General features: G+C 39.3%; 2 protein-coding genes across 3 annotated transcripts in view; one reads left to right on the top strand and one right to left on the bottom strand.

The window, feature by feature from the left end:
- LOC103697127 (DNA repair protein XRCC4) overlaps positions 1-11577 on the bottom strand; it is a 52330-nt gene extending 40753 nt beyond the window's left edge. The window contains exons 1-4 of the mRNA XM_008778923.6: positions 11308-11577; positions 11077-11219; positions 8999-9127; positions 6486-6608 (exon numbers count right to left, since the gene is read on the bottom strand). Coding sequence (XP_008777145.2) covers positions 6486-6608; positions 8999-9127; positions 11077-11219; positions 11308-11458 — 546 coding nt within the window. The 5' untranslated portion in view covers positions 11459-11577. The remainder of the gene's footprint in view (positions 1-6485; positions 6609-8998; positions 9128-11076; positions 11220-11307) is intronic.
- Positions 1-19652, top strand: part of LOC148702255 (uncharacterized) — a 40499-nt gene that overhangs the window by 1748 nt on the left and 19099 nt on the right. The gene's annotated exons all lie outside the window — the stretch shown is intronic.

A 19652-nucleotide genomic window follows, 5' to 3' on the forward strand; every position in this document is an offset into this window, starting at 1 on the left:
GGGTCGGAGTCGAGTAAGTGGTAGTCTTAATTATGCTCCTTTTAGTAGAGTATTGGGAAGGTGCATTATGGCATTCATGCATGGCTTGACAGTATCTGCAGGACACCTATAGTCGATGGGGTTGAACATCGGCCTTTGTGCACATAGTAGCCTTCTGGGTGGGCGGAGCCCTGTCCCTTCCTAGGGGGGGACACGGCCCTAGGCGTAGGATTGGCCAGTCCTACGACTTATATTCTGCTTGCCGCCGGGCATAGTAAGACCCCGCGAGGTGCAGTATGGCTTTCCGCGGATGTAGAATTCCCGCGAGGTGCCGTTTAGTATATAGATGTGAGATGGATTTCTGTTCTGGATACTGGCTTGCATTTATATTCTCAGTATGGTGTCTTATTCTGCATATGCATGTGATACTGGGGAGTTGTTGCTGGTTCGCCTGGGGCGTAAAACCCACCTCCCGATAGCTATCTAGCATTTATATTATTGGTATGGTGTCTTATCCTGCATATGCATGTGACAGTAGGGAGTTGTTGCTGGTTCGCCTGGGGCGTAAAACCCACCTCCCAATAGCTGTCTTGTTGATGATTCAGCATATTGACACCTGATTTGTATATTCCAGCATTATGATCTGTTGAATATATTCATGAGTAGTATATATGTTTACTCGATTATTCCATATATGCTTCAGATGAGTTGATTGTAATTGTGGTGATATTGATGATTTACTCCATATTCTTTATGTTGAGTTCATGTTCATCTTGTTATTGATCTTGAGATTTCACCTCGAGCTATGATTATATCTTGTCTCATGTGCATAGTACTCTCTACTCCACTCACTGAGTATTTATATACTCACTCCCCAGTTTGGTGTTTTTGATTGCAGGGCAGGTATTGTATAGAGAAGAGCAGGGTTAGAGATTGCCTGCTAGCTGTGTCGCTCCATAGTATAGTATAGTATAGTATAGTATAATGTAGATAGAGGTTTATACCTTTTGGTGTATTATAAACCTTCTATTGTATATAGTGCATAGTTACAGTCATAGATCCTATTGTGGATATGGGTTTGACCATGGATGGATTGGGAAGCAGGTATATATATATATGTGTGCAGATCAGTTGTGTGCCTGTGATAATGTATTGCTATATATTATCCAGGTTTATTATGTGACAGATTATGTGATTGCTGCTCTGACAGGTAGTGTGTTGTATGTATTGAGATAATCCTGACATGTCACTATAGGAAAAGTGATCATTTTGTGCATGTATCATGCCAAATTTTTCAAGATCTATTGATGATTGATAGGTAGTAGGGTTCTACGCGGTGGCTGGTGGCCTTATGCCTACCCGCACCCTAGGACCGTCGCGGTGGCCCGCCGGGAACGGGGCGGGGGTCGTGACACTGACCGAGCTCTCCACGACACACAGCAGGGCCACCTCGGCCATTATCTCCCAGCTTGGGAATGTTGTGGATGGGGTCGGTCTCCTCATGGAGCAGAACAGATTGAGAGGAGGAGCCACTTCCTCGAGGAGACCATAGATGTTTTTGTTTTATTTTGACATATATTTTCTGTTTTACTTATTGTATTCACAAATGTACTTACATATACATCAATACAATGAGTAGACGACTTCTCTTCAATATTGTGCAAACTGATCCCTACTTGCTTGTGTGTTCTATTCACTTCCTTTTTGATACGATAACAAAAAGGGGGAGAAATATGTAATAGATATGTAAAAGGAATCAATGAAAATCAATAAACAAAAGAAAATTTTAAAACACACAATAATTTGTTCTAAGTGGATTTGATACCTCGAGGCTCATTATCTCTCTGTTGGGGCTCCTAATGGAGTAATCTCCAGAATCTATTCAAGGGATATTCGAAGATTAGTTGAATCCTATTCAAGAACAAATTGACAGATTTTCCCTCTAAAAATCAAAAATTTAAGTTCAAAAACTCCAATGCATTAAAAAGAAAATTCAGAGGATCAAAACAAAGTTGAATGCATATGTTGAGGGGGAGAATCTGAAGTTTAAGAAAGCCAAATCATTAATTATATATAAGCCAAACAATTGAGTGCATGACATGAAGGCTTATATAATTCCAAATGAAAGGGGGAGCTTTAACTCCAAAATTTATTGTTTCACACCTTTCAAGTTTGGATAAATTAAATAACCAGACACTTGAATTCATTTATAGATTTCATTCCCTTGTTTATTGAGCAATTCACTTTACATATACTCAATGTTTTGTCATCATCAAAAAGGGGGAGATTGTGGAGTGATTGATTATAACCCTATTTGATTTTGATGAGCTCAAAGCATTTGAGTATATCTTTTGCTTACTAATGAATTCAATCGAGTGTTTCAGTGAAAATCTTGTCTAAGTGTTTCTAGATTTGGTTCAAGATATTTTGGATAAAGTTAAGAAGTCAGCTTGAACCAAAGTCTGAGACTCGAGTCGACTCCGGGATATTACGAGTCGACTCCAAGCGTATCAGAAGCACTGGCACGGGCTCGAGTCGACTCCGATTCATTACGAGTCGACTCCGACTGAGAACAGACAGATGAACAGAAAGACACAATTCAAAATCTGTCAACGAGTCGACTCCTGAAGTGCACGAGTCGACTCCGCTGCTTACCGAGTCGACTCCGGAGTAGTATGAGTCGACTCTAGGGAGTTACAGACAGAAAAGTCAGAGAGCAAGTTTTGACCCTGAGAGCCGAGTCGACTCCTGAGGAGCGCGAGTCGACTCCGATGGCTGGTAGGTCGACTCCAAAGAAAACAAGAGTCGACTCTCAGTGGTATACTAGGCAAAAGTCAGAGAGCAGTTTTCGGACACTGAGATCCGAGTCGACTCCCGCAATGCGCGAGTCGACTCCGAGACAGCGCGACCCCAAAAAGACAGAAGACCAAATTGCTGTCTCTGAGAGCCGAGTCGACTCCAAGATAGCTCGAGTCGACTCCAAGGCAGCGCTACACCAAAAAGACAGAAGGCTGCGTTTCGGAAACTGAGAGCCGAGTCGACTCCGGAACAGCTCGAGTCGACTCCGAGACTGGACGAGCCAAAAGACAGAAGATCGGGAGTTCGGGCTCTGAGCGCCGAGTCGACTCCCAAGATTGTCGAGTCGACTCGAGTGAGCTAAGTTGAAGAACAGCTCTATGGATTCCATGGGATGAGCCGACTCCAAAAATACCAGGTCAGCTCCAGTTTCTGGCGAGTCGACTCCGGGTTAAGTCGAGTCGACTCCCAGTCGAGGTCACTTTAATTCAAATTCGGAACAGTCGCCGAGCCGACTCCAGAAAAACATGAGTCGACTCCCGCTACAGCCGAGTCGACTCCAGATCGCGCGAGTCGACTCCGACCCCAACGAACACATTGTCAGGATGTGCAGAGTGTGCAGAACGGGCAGAAAAATGTGTCTAACGGCTAGTTTCCGTGGGGGATGACTTAAATAGCCACAGAGGACTGTAGCAAGGCAGAGAAGCAACATTCCACTCAAGGAAATCAAGAATCCTTCATCTGCAAACTGGTTTTCAACGGAAAAGAAGGAAGAGCGCCATTAACTCCATCCAACTACCTCTTCCCAGCATTTAAAGAAATCTCCTCCTGCCTTCAAGTCGTCCAGACATTCAAGAGGAGACCCAAAGTTCAAGAAGCCCTACTCTACTCCAACTCAAACGTGTTTGAGGGCTCTTAACTTCTCTCTAGTTTATATTGCTGTATATCTGCTTTTTAGAAGCTCTACTTTTCTGTTTATCTTGTTCTTTCCATTTGGTCGTTACTTGATTCAATCAGGGGATTGAATCAAGGGTGTATAGGTTGTTGGTGAGCCTAGGTTGAAACCAACTGTGTAAGGGTTCGATTGTGATCCCGAAAAAACAATCGGGGTGGTTCTAGTCGGTGAGCCTGAGAAAACCGACCGAATTCGTTGTGACCTCGTAAAACAACAAGTTAGGTTGTAAGCTTGGAAAACAACCGGCTGTAATCCGAGGGGTTATAGTGAATTTCCAAGTGAGACTTGGGGAGTGGACGTAGGAGCAAGGGTTAGCTCCGAACCACTATAAAAACTTTGTGTTTGTGATTGTTTGTGTTTCTCTCTCTTACTCCTATTTCACTCACAGCACATAGCAACTAATTAATCATCTTGCAAAAGTATTAATTAGGCATCCACAAACGTTTTAATTGCAAAATTATTTCAAAACCCAATTCACCCCCCCCCCCTCTTGGGTTGTCTATCTGGGCAACAGTTTGGCATCATGCTAGTTTTCTATTTTTTTAAAATCTGGAAACTAAAACTATGTTTATTTTTCTAACTTAAAAAAATATGTAAATATGTTTAGTATAGTTCATTGTTTTGAATAACATAATGGAAGTACTGGTGGCATGTGCCATGATGGTGAGTGGTGGCGCCCGTGGTAGTGGAGGCAATGGTAGTAGTGGAGGTGATGGCGGTGGCGGTGATGGTGGCAGTTGGGGAATGATTGTGGTGCAATAGTGATCGTGGCGGTGGCGGCAATAGGAGAGTGGTAGTGGCGGCGGTGTATGTGGTGATACTATGGTTGCAACGATGTAAAATAGAATCCATTTCTCTTTTCAAAAAAAGTGAAGGCCATTTTCAACAGCTTTTATTTTTTAAAAAACAACCTAGAGTTTTTTTTTCAAAACAAAAAAAACAGAAATTACTCTACCAAACAGGTTTTCTGCCTCTATTTTTGTGTTTTAGTTTTTAAAAATCAAAAACAAGAAACTTCACTTATACCAAACAGAACCTAAGAAACTTTAAAACTTAGTATAAACATGAGAATGATATGTATTTGCATCACTTTTAAGATCCACATGTGGAAGGATTATCAAGGAACTAAAATTTTTTGTCCTGACATCAACATGGGTGGAGCTCAGTCTTCCTTCTACTATATAATCAAGGTTTGAAGATTCAGCCGAAACCGAGTAAAATTTTCAGTTTCAGTCAATTTCAGCCAATTTCAGAGAAGTTTCAGTTGATTTCAGTATTGGAACATTTCTTTTATCTTTTCTTTTGTTTAAAAGTATATGTGCTCAATGTTTTCAAGCATTTTCTAAGGTCAATATTAATGATCTAATCCATGTTATTTTTGTCTAAGCTTTGTCATGATAGTGGGCAAGCTGCAATCTTGATTGTGTTTACTAATTACAAATCAATATATGTTTCCTATATTTTTCTCTTTTTTAGAATAAAATACACACTAGACTAAGATAATGAAATAAAATGGTATTCTATTTATATGGGTGTTTGCTTGGATAATCAAAAAGGAAATATGCTTAGAGTAGTTCAGTTGAATACAAAATTTAGGATGGAAAATTGTAAAAACAAAGAGTAGAAAAATTAAGATAAAAAAGTGATGATCGAACTTGTACAAACCAAGAGTGGTCATGGTGTGTGCCCAATATAGGATCATGCTGATGAAGGGTATCAAGGAGGACACATAAATATGTCCCAGACATGCTTGATACAGCCCTTTTTTGGCCTTTATACTCTGGTTTTGGGTTTCTTATTCTGTTTTTGGTGCTGCATGTACATCATATAAAAAATCAACCCGAATGGAAGCATTTGCACCAGGTTGCCTTTAAATTTTTTAATTTTTAGGCCTAGGCTAGGGCGGAACTTGAGCACATCTTTATTAACCCCATAATTTGCGAAAATTTGGTAGTGTGTGCACATTACAAGTATAAACATGCTACCAATATTTCCCAGATTTTACTTATTTATTATTTTAAATTTATCTTTGAGTAAAATTAATTTTAAAAATCAAAAAACATTTGTGCATTTGGACATGGTCAGCAACAAGGAGCAAACATCTATTGATTGCACACTTACTGTTTATCATCTACCGATCAATTTGCAAGACTAAGAATGGGCTGATCATGTAAATCACGTTAACCACATCACACAGTACAAAAGTTGAAGATGCCTTGATGTTAAGGTTTATTCCATATCAGTATATACAATGACCAGGTTGTCGAAGTCACAATCGAAAGAAATGAGTCAAAGCTACTAGAAGTTCCCAACTGATAGATAAAGTGTAAAAGTATTTTCCTAGATTCAGCATGTAAATAGGAGCATGTAGATCTACCATACAATAAGAATAAGGTTTCAAGAAGGTAGAAACTACTACAGAATTCAAGAAACAAGTTATGGCAAGTCCACCCTCTTTCATTTCAGTAAATGCAACTTGACTTTCAATGAAGTATTAGGTTTTACAAAATTAAATAAAATAGTTCAGATATAATCCTTTAAACACAATATAAAATTGAGAGGCAAGAAATATAAGAAAGTACATCAACTGCTGAGCAAAATATACTTTAGATTATGTGCAAAAGAGTGCAGCCAACTGTAGAGCGGAGAACGAAAATGAAAAGTTTCAAAAAAATGTTGACAACTATGGTTAACTATGTTTAAGTAACATACATTTAAAACAAATGAGTGTAGATTGTGGGACACCATAACATACCTTTGAATAGACTGCAGATTCAAATTCAGCTTTCTCATTGTTAAATTTCTCACTTTGTAATAAGCATCTCTCAGCTTCTGCTTTCAGTTTCTCTAAGGACTGGGTCTTTCTAACTACTTCTTCCTACATGATATTACTTAAACACATTAATGTATATAAACATAGAAAAGAGACTACCAGGGTTAAGTTATTGCATATCAAGATAACAGCTGAATTTGTAGATTAATGATCTCTAGGAAGAATGTATTTTAAGAAACCAACATATGAATTTCACATTATCATTAAACAGTTTCTTAACAGTGCTGCAGTTATAAAATGAATCAAACCTTCTGTTCAATTTATGCTGAACCATTGGTAAACTGTTTCTTATGAAACACATGATATTGACATCAAACTTGATGTACTGAGGACTTCAAATGATCTGATTTCACATTCAATAAGGTCTGAAACCTAGAAGAAAGGAGCACAGATTTATAGTGTTGCTCAGACTCAAAGCAGCATGGTAAATGGAAGCAATAATCTGAGTGTAGGACTGAACAGGGAATCAGTTTGACATCATAAGTTGGTATTTCAGCTTATTTATAGTGTTCACAAAACTAAACAAAATATCAGTCCCTTTCCTTTCACTGATGTTGTAAATAATCAAATGTAATGTATATCAGCCTCATAAAAGGCAAAAAAAAATGTTTTTATATAATCTCAGTAATAAGCCTTTGCATATAATCGTCATGTTAAGAATGAAGAAACGAAAGCCTCAATAAGTCATCAAGCAACAAAGCCGAAAACATGACGTGGCTAGATCATGTGATAAGATGCGAAGAAGTGAAAATTTTAAATCATCGGGAATAGGCACGAAATAAGGGGGTGGAGATATAACACAACCTAGTTGTCCTAAGAATATTCAGACAGTGGTGGGTCATACGAAAGAGGTAACTTGATCAAAAATTCAGCTGCAAGTAGATCAGCATGGTAATTTGGCTTTGAGAATGATATTCATCCAAAATTTTGATATCCAATTCTTCGTATGACATAACCTTGAATGGAAGATCTCCCATCTGACTGCTTCATGTTCCCCTGTATATTCTTATTAACATTGGAAAATTAAGATTCTTCATGTAATTCACATGGTTATAATTTATGACTATATAGAAAGAGAGCTAAAAGCCAAGGATAAATTCAAAGATGAGATAACCTAAATATTGAAGTTATTATTAGAGTTCCACATTTTTTCTCTCTCTCTGGGAACAATGTACCCCACCTTTGTTTTTTAAGCCATGAGATGACATAATATATAACCTTTTGTCTTAAAATTCTAAATTCACTTTTTTTACCTACAACCAAAGTTTTCTAGCTCAAGAAGGAAATCCATTTCCTTTATTTCATACTCAATTAAACTTCTCTAAGAATAGATTCCTATAGAATTTAACTCTCTCCATTAACCTATTAGCCATTCATTCTAGATTTCAGAGTCAGATACAATGCCAAACATTTCAAATAAAATCTCAAGACAACCAGCGTTACCCACATTTTTCAAATTTGAATTCTTGGATGTGTCTAGACACTGCTTGACACTCCTTAGCACTTCAAATCAACAAACTATGATGTAATCATGGTTACGTATCAACTTTTGGCACTTAAACCTCGAACTTTTAATTCTAACCTAACATTTAGCAAATGTTTTATCAGTTTTATTAAACTCATACATCAATACATATTTACAGGTAAATCTCCATAATATGGATGTCTCTCCATCCAGTATTTTGAAGGTTCCCATCTCTGACCCTTCTGCATACTTGACACCCATGTCACATGTCAAAGTAACATTAGAGACAACTCAATCCCCTACCAACTATCCTTCCACAAGTAATTCCAACTCCCTTCCTAATCCATTACTTTATTCCTACGCCATACCTGAGCAATTCTCATAATACATTGTGCACCAAACCACTACAACATCAGATATAACACCCAAACTCCCAACACTCAACTCTTATATAAACTTTGATCACTCCTTTCCAGAAGTCCTCATCAGTCTAATACTTCACATTATTAAAGACTTGCTCATATTATCTAACCTTATTATTTCTGATCGCCGTCGGGGATAGGCATGTGGACCCTATCATGTTTTATTATCAATTTACCTTCCTCCCTCCTCTCTAAACTCTCCCCACAGAATCATGAAAATGCTCTTAATCATTTGAAAAAATATGTCAGCGATCATAAATGAATTAGTCTTGAAGTTCCAATTCACATGTTAACTAATCAAAAGATAAAATATGATAGTTGTCATATATCGCCTGTTCAATTGCACAAGAGGCAATGTTGAAGATCTAAAGTGAAACTTAAGGCATTATACTTCAAATAGCAATTCCCATCAAATAAAATCAAGTTCAGAGGCTTCACTTTAGACCCCAAGAGTTCGTACATAATTGATTAATCAATTATTTAAACAATGCAAATTATATTTGAAGAAAACTTCAAAATTTTATTTAAAAAAAAGCAACATGGCTTACACTTAGGTGTATATTTGCATCCATAAGAAAATCAAGGATTTCAGATGTAGTTTGCTTATTATTTGATGATGGTTGGCACTTCCAACGCCACTCCATCTTGGTACCTTGCTTTTCAAATGTCCACGACAGCTTCAAAAGAATAAAACAACAAAGTCAGTAACTTATATATCCAAAAGGAAAGGGAGAATAATATTTTGCTATAATCCTGTATGATAAAAGCTTAATGAAGCCACTGATTTAAGAAAAGTATTCTTAGTGCGGGCACCAGTACCATATCACCCATCACTCGGGTCTATAGTCGTCGCAGGAGAATGGTCTAGCCAGTTTCATTGTGGTTAGAGTGATTTTATTTTATTTTGATAGCCTTTTGGGCTTATTTAGGTATTTTGTTATTTGATAGCCTTTGGGCTTATTTAAGTACTTTGTTATCTTTGAGGGCCTTTATAAGATTAGCTTTTTTGTATGGTTTCTTTTTTGCATTTTGGGTCTTATATATATGTTGGACCATACGTTTGTATGAGGTATGCTATGAATGAAGTAATATTTTTTCCTTGAGCCCTGGTGTGAAGCCAAGAGCAAGAGCTAGGCGTGAAGCCTAGTTCCCTTCCTCCCCTTCCTCTTCTTTCCCTCCTTCTCCCTTTCTTTCTTCCTTTGCAGTCCGGCATCAATTCTTTTTACTTCATAATAGAAAGAATATGAGAGAATGCATATATTTTCTGATTTATGTCTTTGATACACTGATTAACCTGGTAAATACTTTATTTACTCGAGTAGTTAATCTTCTTTTCCTCATATTAAATTTTGATGCTTGTTTATGTCAATCAAGATCTTCATTTCAGCTTATTGGCTATGTGCGCATCGCCATGGGAATTTTGTATTCTGAAATGTGTGAAAGAAGTACAACAATACCCTAACTAATACGCTTTAGATAATTCATATTAGTGATCAAATACCCTAACTAAATGAATTGTGTTAGTTTTGCTTTTTGTTTTCTGGTAGTATATTTATGATCAATCGTGTGCCACCTGGGTTCATGTTTCAAGAGCTAAATATGATGCGAAGCTAGGTAATGCGATGGTGCTGAGTATTTTTTTTATAATGAGGGACTCATCCACTAGAGAACTTGCAATTGCACCTCCTCCTCCAGACAACATGGTATGTCAGAAATAAAGTACAATACTTTTAGAAGTTATAAGAAGCGCTATAGTAATATATGCATATTTCCAAGAAGTTACAGGCGAATGATGTTAATGATGTCCAGTGTTCTTGATTTTATTTTTCAGCGAAGTCCAGTGGCTTGATTTGACTTAGCTAGATGCCCAAGTTTTTCTGTGAATATCTTGATCAGTCTTTCTTCATTGTGCCTCTAAAAGTTTTTAATATTGTTTTCTTAATGCAGGAGAACGTCGAAATATTGCTCTTTGCAAAGTCTAGAAAGTCTTGGCGGATTTGCTTTTACTGGACTTTTTCCCAGAAATAAACTGCAGCCATTTATTTTCTGGATTCATGGCCCATACAGGGCATAAAATAGTTTCAGCATAAGACCCTGCTATCTTTTCCCACAGCTAGTTGTATCATCTCTTTAGACTCAAAAAATTTGTATCTGCTAGCATCAAACATCTACAAATTTGTATCACACTTTCCTACCACAATACCCATCACCTTATTAGGAGAATTGTGGAAAGAGTGCTCCTGTTCAAGTTCTTTCACTTTTCTAGTATTGTGAGAGTACTAAGAAACTGAAAACCAAAACAGTCCAAAAACCACAAGATATCTACTTAAAATACACCCTCTCACTCTTTTGTTTCTCTTCATAATTTCAGTATACCTCACCGGCTCACCCTTCCACTTCCCTGACGGTAAACAATTTAGCAATGGTTATTAAATTGCAATATTTTTACCTGCACTCAAACGAAAGACAAGGTATGAAGAAAACATATCGAGTTCGTAATCAGTTTCAAAATCAACATCAAAAATTAATCCCTTTTTCTCGAACAATCAACATAGGAACTCCATAACAGGAAAGGCAAATGTCAATCATCAAGTGGGAGCAAACTATAAGGAAAAAGATTACAAACTCTTTTCTGCCCATGTCCGGCATCGTCGAAGCCGTATTTCGAACCCGGTTGCCGAAACCCTAGGTACCGCTCGGCCAGGGCGACGTACTCTGCCGGTGGCTGGTCCCACTGCTCTGCTCTCTGCCTCACCTCCTCTTCCGACGCTGTTGTCCATAAAGAGAATACTCATCAGAAGCATAACCAAGAAGTATTCCATGATAGAAGAGAAATCTCTCTGAGAGAGAGACAGACCGCGGCAGGTCCAAGCGTTAAGGCCGTCGGTGATGGCAAGGTGGAAGTGGGAGGGGAACCAGGTGCCCTTTATAAAGATGGCGTCTTTGACCTTGGGGTCTTCGACGGGGAGGTCCAGTTTGAGACAGGTGTGCCGGACGGAAGACTCCATGCCAAAGATCCGCGGCCGCGACCTAGCTGAAAGAGAAATGGCAACAGGCAGAGGCTTCTTACAGGGAGACGGCCTTTTCTAATGCGCCATGACTCCTGACCGCACAGCCGCACGAACCAAGGTTGTGCTAAAGGTCATGGCCCCCGCCGGTCATGCCCCCCCCCCCCCCCCAAAAAAAAAAAAAAAGCGCCACGAATTCACTATCTCAAAGTCTTGTCTTATACCTCGACCCATCAATCAGACGGTGATATATGTCTAATGAATAAAATCAATGACCAATCAAATTTCTGAATAATCAGCATAATTAATTACAGCTCAGCACAATCTCAACATGCTCGGATATATTGTAATCAACCAGATCAATAAAAAAAAAAACGCCTGATCAACGGGCATCCAAAAAAAATTATCCTAACCATCCCGATTAGCGGAGATAGAAGAGTTCAACTGCTTATTTGCGAATTGCGCAATCTTAATCACGCAAATTCACATCCTCGCCTCTATAAATACCGGGCACGAGGAACCCTAGAGATAAAAGAGATATTCGAGTACCTTACTTTCATACTTCTATTTTTTTCATTTCTTATGTTTCCTCTTGAAACATGCCTAACTCAAGTATTAAAGAGTCCCCAACCGGACACGTTCTGGCAACCCTCTAATCATTTTATATAGTTGCAGAATAACTCCAGCATCATACTACGCTCCTCCAACTCAACCGAGTAAATCCTCCTAGTTGAAAAAGCTCTCCAAGAGAGAGGTAGACCTCGATCGAAGGATCGAAAAAAATGAACAACAAGATCGAAGCCCTGAGAGAAAGGCAAGCTGATCAAGAAGAGGATTTGGAGATTACAACCCATCCATCGTTCTCTAAGGTAATCATGGACAAGTCGTTGCCAAGGAGATTCAAGATGCTCTAGTTTGAGGTGTATGATGGCACTTTGGATTCGATGGACCATCTTGAGAGCTTTAAGGCTCTCACGATGTTATAGGAGGCAACTAATGCAGTTTTATGCCGAGCTTTTCCGACCACTCTAAGGAAAGCAACTCACCTCTGGTATTCTGGTTTCTGACCAAGATCTATTTGTTCTTTTGATTAACTCAGTCAATAGTTTGTGGCTTACTTTGCAAGCAACTGAAGATAGAAAAAAGACACCATCAATCTATTCATGATAAAGCAAAGGCAAGACGAGTCCCTTAGAAGCTACATTAACCGCTTTAACATGTAGATGTTGGAGATTCATGACCTAGACGAGAAGACAGTAGGATCGGCAGCAAGGAGCATGATGAAATCTACCCGCTTTTGCTTCTCCTTGGAGAAGAGAAGTCCCTAGGATCTAGCTAAGCTATTGTCCCAAGCTGAAAATATATCAAGGCCAAATAGGCTATGAGCTCGAAGGGAAGAAAACAAAGGTGGAAAGGGTAAAAGAAGGGGCCAACAAGAAATAATACAACCAACAAAGAGGCCTAAATGCAAAGAAGACAACCACCGATGATCGAGGAGCCCACTACCGAGATTCTAGAGGTATACTCCTTTCAACACACCCAAAAGCCCGGATTCTAATGAAAATAGAATGTCGGGAGTATTTGCAATGACCGAAGAAGATGAAGACCCTTTCAACTATCAGAAATCTCAAGAAGTATTGCCGGTTCTACAAGGATCATGGCTATGATACTAAGGAATGTGTCTAATTGAAAGACAAGATCAAAGCTCTTATCTGTTGAGGACATCTTGGTCGCTATGCAGAAAATCAACATCAAGAAGAGGGAGCACGGTGACACAGACGCTCATCCGAGAAGTTGTTACACCACTAACCCATGGCGAGGTCATTATTACCATCTTAGGTATACCTTCTTGTTTGTTGGCCTAAAAGACTTATGCTTGAGCAGCCCGAGTGGGAGATTCAGCACTGAATAGATCAAGATGTGAGGAAGTCATATCTTTCTCAAATGCCAACTTGAAGGGAGTGCAGACACTCTATGATGATGTAGACATAATCTCTTTTATAGTAGTAAATTATGATGTAAGAATAGGTTTAGTAGATAATGGAAGCTCTACATATATCTTTCTCTATAAGGCATTCTAGAAAATAAATTTTTTTAGCAAATTGGCTGAGGAGAATTGACTCTCCTTTGATTAGTTTTTCCAGAGACCCTGTACCAGTGGAGGGAGTAATCACCCTTTCGGTCATAGTCGATCAAGAACCTTAATAGGCGACCATCATGCTGGTTGTCAAGGTTCCCTTAGCATACAACACAATCATTGGTCAGGCCAGATTAAACACGATACAAGCCATGGTATCCACTTACCTTCTGATGATGAGATTCTCCACTACCAATGGGGTTGGCGAAGTTAGAGGTGACCAGGTGGTGGTTTTATAATGCTATGTGGCCACCCTTAGAAGAAATACCAAACTCCTAGAAATGTTGCCCATTGAAGGTCTAAACGTCCAACACAAATAGAAGGAATAGCATAGAGAATTAGCTGAGGAACTCATCACCATCCCACTTTTCGATGAGGGAGATAGTCGAGCAATTCAAATCAGCTTGTGGCCTGATGAGGAAACGAAGAATCGACTAATCCAGTTTTCCTGCTCCAACACCAACGTGTACGCATGGTCGATTGTTGACATGTTAGGTATAGATCCTTTTGTTATGATACACTAGTTAAATGTAGACCCTAAGATTTGCTGATACATTAAAAAAGAGGAGCTTTGCTCTTGAGCGACAATAAACCATCGACGAAAAGGGCTATAAGCTCTTAGAGGCCAGAAGCATCTTTGAAGTCAACTATCCAAAATGGATAGCCAACATGGTGTTTGTCAAAAAGGCCAACGAACGTTGGAGAGTCTGCATCAACTTCACTGACCTTAACAAGGCCTACCTAAAATACTCGTAAGGATCAACCAACTTATTGATGCCACCTCCAGCCACCAGCTTCTCAAATTCATGGATGCATTCTTGGGATACAATCATATGAGGATGTATCCTAAGGATGAGGAAAAAATAGCGTTTATCATCAATAAGAGATTGTATTGCTACCGAGTGATGCCATTTAGACTACATAACTCTAGAGCTACTTATTAATGGCTGGTCTATCGAGTTTTCAAGGATTAGATCAGCCAGAACATAGAGGTATACGTAGAAGACATGCTCATGAAGAGCCATAAGGCTGAACACCATGTCACCGATCTACATGAAACCCTCCAAACCCTGGAGAAATATAGGATGAAGCGCAATCCGAGCATATATGCATTCGTAGTTGTTGCCCAAGGTGACAAGCCAAGAGGGGGGGGGGGGGGGGGTGAATTGGTTTCTTTTAATTTTAACTATCTTACTTTTGTTAATTGATGAGTTAGTGAAATAAACAACTCACAATACAAACAACAAAAAGTATAGTGGTTCGGTGCTCTCCTTAGCACCTACGTCCACTCCCCAAGCGACCCCTTGGAAATTCACTATAATTCCGCGGATTACAGTTGGATTGTTTTCCGAGCTCACAATCCAAAAATCTTTACACTTTGGTTTTCCGGGTTCACCAAAAACCTATGTTGGTTTTACGGGCTCACCAACGAACCTATGTTGGTTTTCCGGGCTCACCAACGAACCTTTACAATTGGTTTTACGGATTCACCAATCAACCTATTCCGTTGGTTTTGCGGGCTAACCAACCAACCTTTACAAGTAGTTTAATAAACAAAGGAAGAAGATTTAAACTCCTAGATGAGCAAATATAACAATATAATCTACAAAGAAGAGTTTAGAGAATAGTTATCGCTTGATGTGACTTCTCTCTTCTTTGTCAAGGATGCTTCACTCTTCAAGGGTGGATGGAGCTCTTAAAGACTCTTTCAATCTGCTCAACCACTTTCTTTTGATTCTTGAATGAAGCACTTGAATGAAGAAGATTAGGGTACTTTCTCTTTCTTGTGTACTCTTTAATATTCTTTGGAAAGGATGTTCTCTCTGATGAATAGTGCCACTTTAAATAGTTTTCTTCATCCATTGGACAAGCCCCAATGGTTATAATTCAAAAACTAGCCGTTACTCACTGTTGGAAGGACAAAAAGTACTTCTGCAGAACTAGCTGTTATGCTTCTGTCCGTGTTTGGGTCGGCTCAACCTGTCCTTGGGTCGACCCAACTTTCACTTGGGTCGACTCAAACTTTCCTTGGGTCGACCCTCTCAGAACCACAGAAACTTGCAATTCAGCCTTCCTTCACTTGGGTCGACCCAACATTTCTTTGGATCGACTCAAGGTTCAGTTGGGTCGACTCAACTTCTTCTTGGGTCGACCCTCTCAGGGTTTCCAGAGAACCTTTTCTGTCATCTGTTCTGTCATGCCTTTGGGTCGACCCTCTCAGGGTTTGGGTCGACTCAAGCTTGGGTCGACTCAACTTCATCTTGGGTCGACCCTCTCAGTATTTCCAGAGAACCTTTTTCTGAGTTGTTGAGAAGCTTGAAGTTTGGGTCGACTCAAGCTTTCCTTGGGTCGACCCAACTTACTGTTCACCTGTGCCATTTTTGCAGAAGTGTGCCAAATGCTTTCTTGATGTGCCGGGGTCGACCCAATCATCATTTGGGTCGACTCAATCCACACTTTGCTGCAACTCAAGGTTAGATTCATCCAAGTAAACAATGAAATGCATCTTTAACTTATTATTCAAATATACTGAGAGTAATAGACTTATAAATAAAGTATCGAATTAACTTATAACATACTCTCGATTATTGCTTGTTAATCATCAAAATAACACTATCATCCTCAATCTCCCCCTTTTTGATGATTACAAAATAAAGAGTATGAACCTATTGATACTTATCTTAAAATCAGTTTTAAAAGGGCTTAAGTTGCTGAATTTCAGCTTTTCAAATATAAGAGTGAAGTCTCCCCCTATATCATTCAAATGTTTCCAATTTGACTTTTTGACTCGCTCCCCCTTCCATTTATAATTCATTAAAGATGAAACTCTAAAAATTTGAGATAAAGCATGAGTTTCAGGTTATGTATCGAGGTGTGAAAGGTGCGTGCCAAATTCTGAAATTCTATGTGCCAAATTCTAAAATTTGATAGAAATTTTTGATTTGATCATTTTCATTGTTACAAATTGCTCCCCCTTAAATGTATATGCTTTCCTTTATAATTTTCAATTTGTTTTACAAGTTATTTCTGTTAGATGTATGCCCTAGAAGCCAATCTGGCTGACACATTGTTAATTCTAGGGACATAATTTTGTACTTGACTATTTATTATTGAATAAATAAAAGGCATCTTTTCATTCATATTATTTATGTATCTATGAATCGTCCAAGAAATTAATAAGATGATGATGCATATTCTCAAGAGTTGAGAATTTGAGCCATGTATCATTGGTGATTAATTTCTAAATGCTCCTGATCAATGGATCATCACGAGGACGGTGATCGATCCGATCAGTGCACAGATCACTTTCCTTCTGGATGGACGAGACTTGAGTCCACAGTGTAGGGACACTGAAGTGATAGTGCAGGTGCTTGTTAGAGAACAAGGGTACTGAGCGTGACCAAGACAAGAAGTCACTTGGATATCTATCCACTCGTCAGTGACTTGCTTGATGTTGCAGTAGTGTGACTGGTCCTTTGACCTGCGGTGCTTCGGCTACTCACAGTGAGATTATTGTAGTTTGACTACACACATACATGGTCTCTAGCCATATGGGTCCATGCAGTGTAGATTGGCTGCAGTAAGTTCACTGTAGGAGTAGGGTATGCACCTATAAGGAATCTATCGACCTTGATAGATAAGGAGAGATCCTATGTGATTTATAAGACTGAGTTTGTAAGACCTCGGCCGGGGCAGTATGCACAGTGGAGAAAAAGTTTTCCACTCTCGAACTTAAGTCGAATAAATCTTCACATATGACAGACGATGGGGTTTGATGAGTTGTCCATGACCTCTGTCCTGTAGGGATCCACGATAGTAGGACTGTATCACATGGTAACTGCACCTAGAGGTTCATCATTCTATTCTACTGGGTAGCCACTACATGCTGCTAGGTGTCACTGGTGGATGGTGGGACTTATAGGGATTATCTCGATGATCGATAAACCCTAATGAGTAGAGTTGGAATCGTTCCAATCCATTGAAAGGAGTTTTCAATGATATTGTGATAGAGATCATAATATATCTCACTACCAGTCAGAGTAGAACCTATGGGGTCACACACACTAGAAGTATTGACCGATCCGATGGTTGAATCGTGATTAGGAATCACAAATAATCAATTCGATTGATATTCAATTGAAGAAGGAACAAATGGAATTAATTAATTGGACTTGAAACAAGAGTCCTACTTCGAGTAGAATTTCTAGAGTCCTAATTGGATTAGGACTGCGAATCCTAATTGGAGTAGGACTGGAATTCCTACTTGGAATAGGATTCCTACAATCCTAATTAGATTAGGAGTTTTGAATTAAAATTGGATTCCTACTTGGAGTAGGATTCCTAGAGTCCTAATCGGATTAGGACTTTGGATTCAAATTAGAGTCCTAATTGGATTAGGACTAAAATTAAATAAGTCCTAATTGGATTAGGGTTTCTTAAGTCCTAATTAATTATTAATCTAATGAATCAACATGACTCCTAATTGGGTTAGGATTGAAGAGTTCAATTGAGTCATGGTTCATTCAAGTTCTAATTGGATTAGGACTAGTATAGATTGAACCCGATTGATTCATGATTTGGTTAAACCCTAATTAGATTAGGGCTAAACCAAATTAGGGCCACCCAATCCTCATTAGATGAGGATTAGGGCAACACAAGAAGGAGGGGCTCAAGCCCCTCCTCCTTGGATTCAAGGGTGCGGCAACACAAGAGGGGCCGGCGCCCCTCTTGGAAAAGATTTAGGGCTCCTAATTTGTAGGAGCCCTAGATGCTTAAAAAGGGGAGAAAGGGGGCTGACGCCCTAATTCACTTGAAGCACTCTCCCCTCCAAGCCGTGGCCTCCTCCTTCTCCTTGGTTTTCATCCGCAAGCAAAGAAGAGAAGAAAGAAGGCTTGGCGGCACTCTTCTTCCTCCAATCCTTCTTCCAACGCAGGGAAAAGAAAGGCTGTGTTCTTCTTCCTTGAGTTCATCCTTCTTCTTCCTCCTCTCAAGTACATTCAAGAGTTGAAAGAAAGAGAGGAGATCAGCCATCAAAAGAAGTCTTTGCAAGGGAGCTAGCACCCCGGGAAGACAAGAAAGCTTTGATCGGTCATCTGCTTCGTGTGGATACCCGTAGAGGCCGGACGTTTGAACGGCTTCGAACGAACTGTTGCCCAAGGTGACAACCCAAGAGGGGGGATGAATTGGGTTTTCTAAAAATTATGTTCCCTAATTTTTACTTTGAATAGAGTGCAGCGGAATAATAAGATGTTATTTACTTAAGCTCTAGGCAATTACAAGTAAAGCAGTGGAAAATTAAGCTAGAGCAATTATACTATGGCTTTAGGGTGCAATTGATCTAAAATTAACTTATAGTTGTATGATCAATTTTAATCTATGTGTATGGTAAGAATGGAGTGGAAGCTAAGCAAATCACTTATAACTCTATAGAAAACAAAGCTAGAGATATTACACAATCAAGTATGAATGTAAGGCATGAAATAGAAGAGATAAGGCATCACAAACACAAAGATGTATAGTGGTTCGGTGCACCCCAGCACCTACATCCACTCCCCAAGACCTCTTGGGAATTTTACTATAATCCCTTAGATTACAGTCGGTTGTTTTACAAGCTCACAACCCAACTTGTTGTTTTGCGAGATCACAACGAACTCGGTTGGTTTTCACAGGCTCACCGACTAGAACCAACCGATTGTTTTCACGGGCTCACAATCCAACCCAGTTGGTTTTCCCAAAGGCTCACCAACCACAACCTTACAACGATTGTTTTCCGGGTTCACAATCAACCCAGTTGGTTTTCCCCAAAGGCTCACCAACCACAACCTTACAATGTTGGTTTTTCCCTTTGGCTCACCAACAAACCTTAACCCCTTGATTTAATCCCTTGATTGAATCAAGTTACAAGATATTAGAACAAGAGTTTAAATCAAATACAAGCTTCTTAAATAAGCAAATATAGCAAATATAAATAAGTAAAGAAAAGAGAAGAAGCCCTCAAACTAATTTGTAGATGGAGGAACTCGGCTTCTTCTTCACTTGCCCCTCTTCTGATTTTGC

This window comes from Phoenix dactylifera, chromosome 18 (genome assembly GCF_051530095.1).
Source record: "Phoenix dactylifera cultivar Ajwa chromosome 18, Ajwa_hap1_PhDact_Kaust_v1.1, whole genome shotgun sequence".
Lineage (NCBI taxonomy): Eukaryota > Viridiplantae > Streptophyta > Magnoliopsida > Arecales > Arecaceae > Phoenix > Phoenix dactylifera.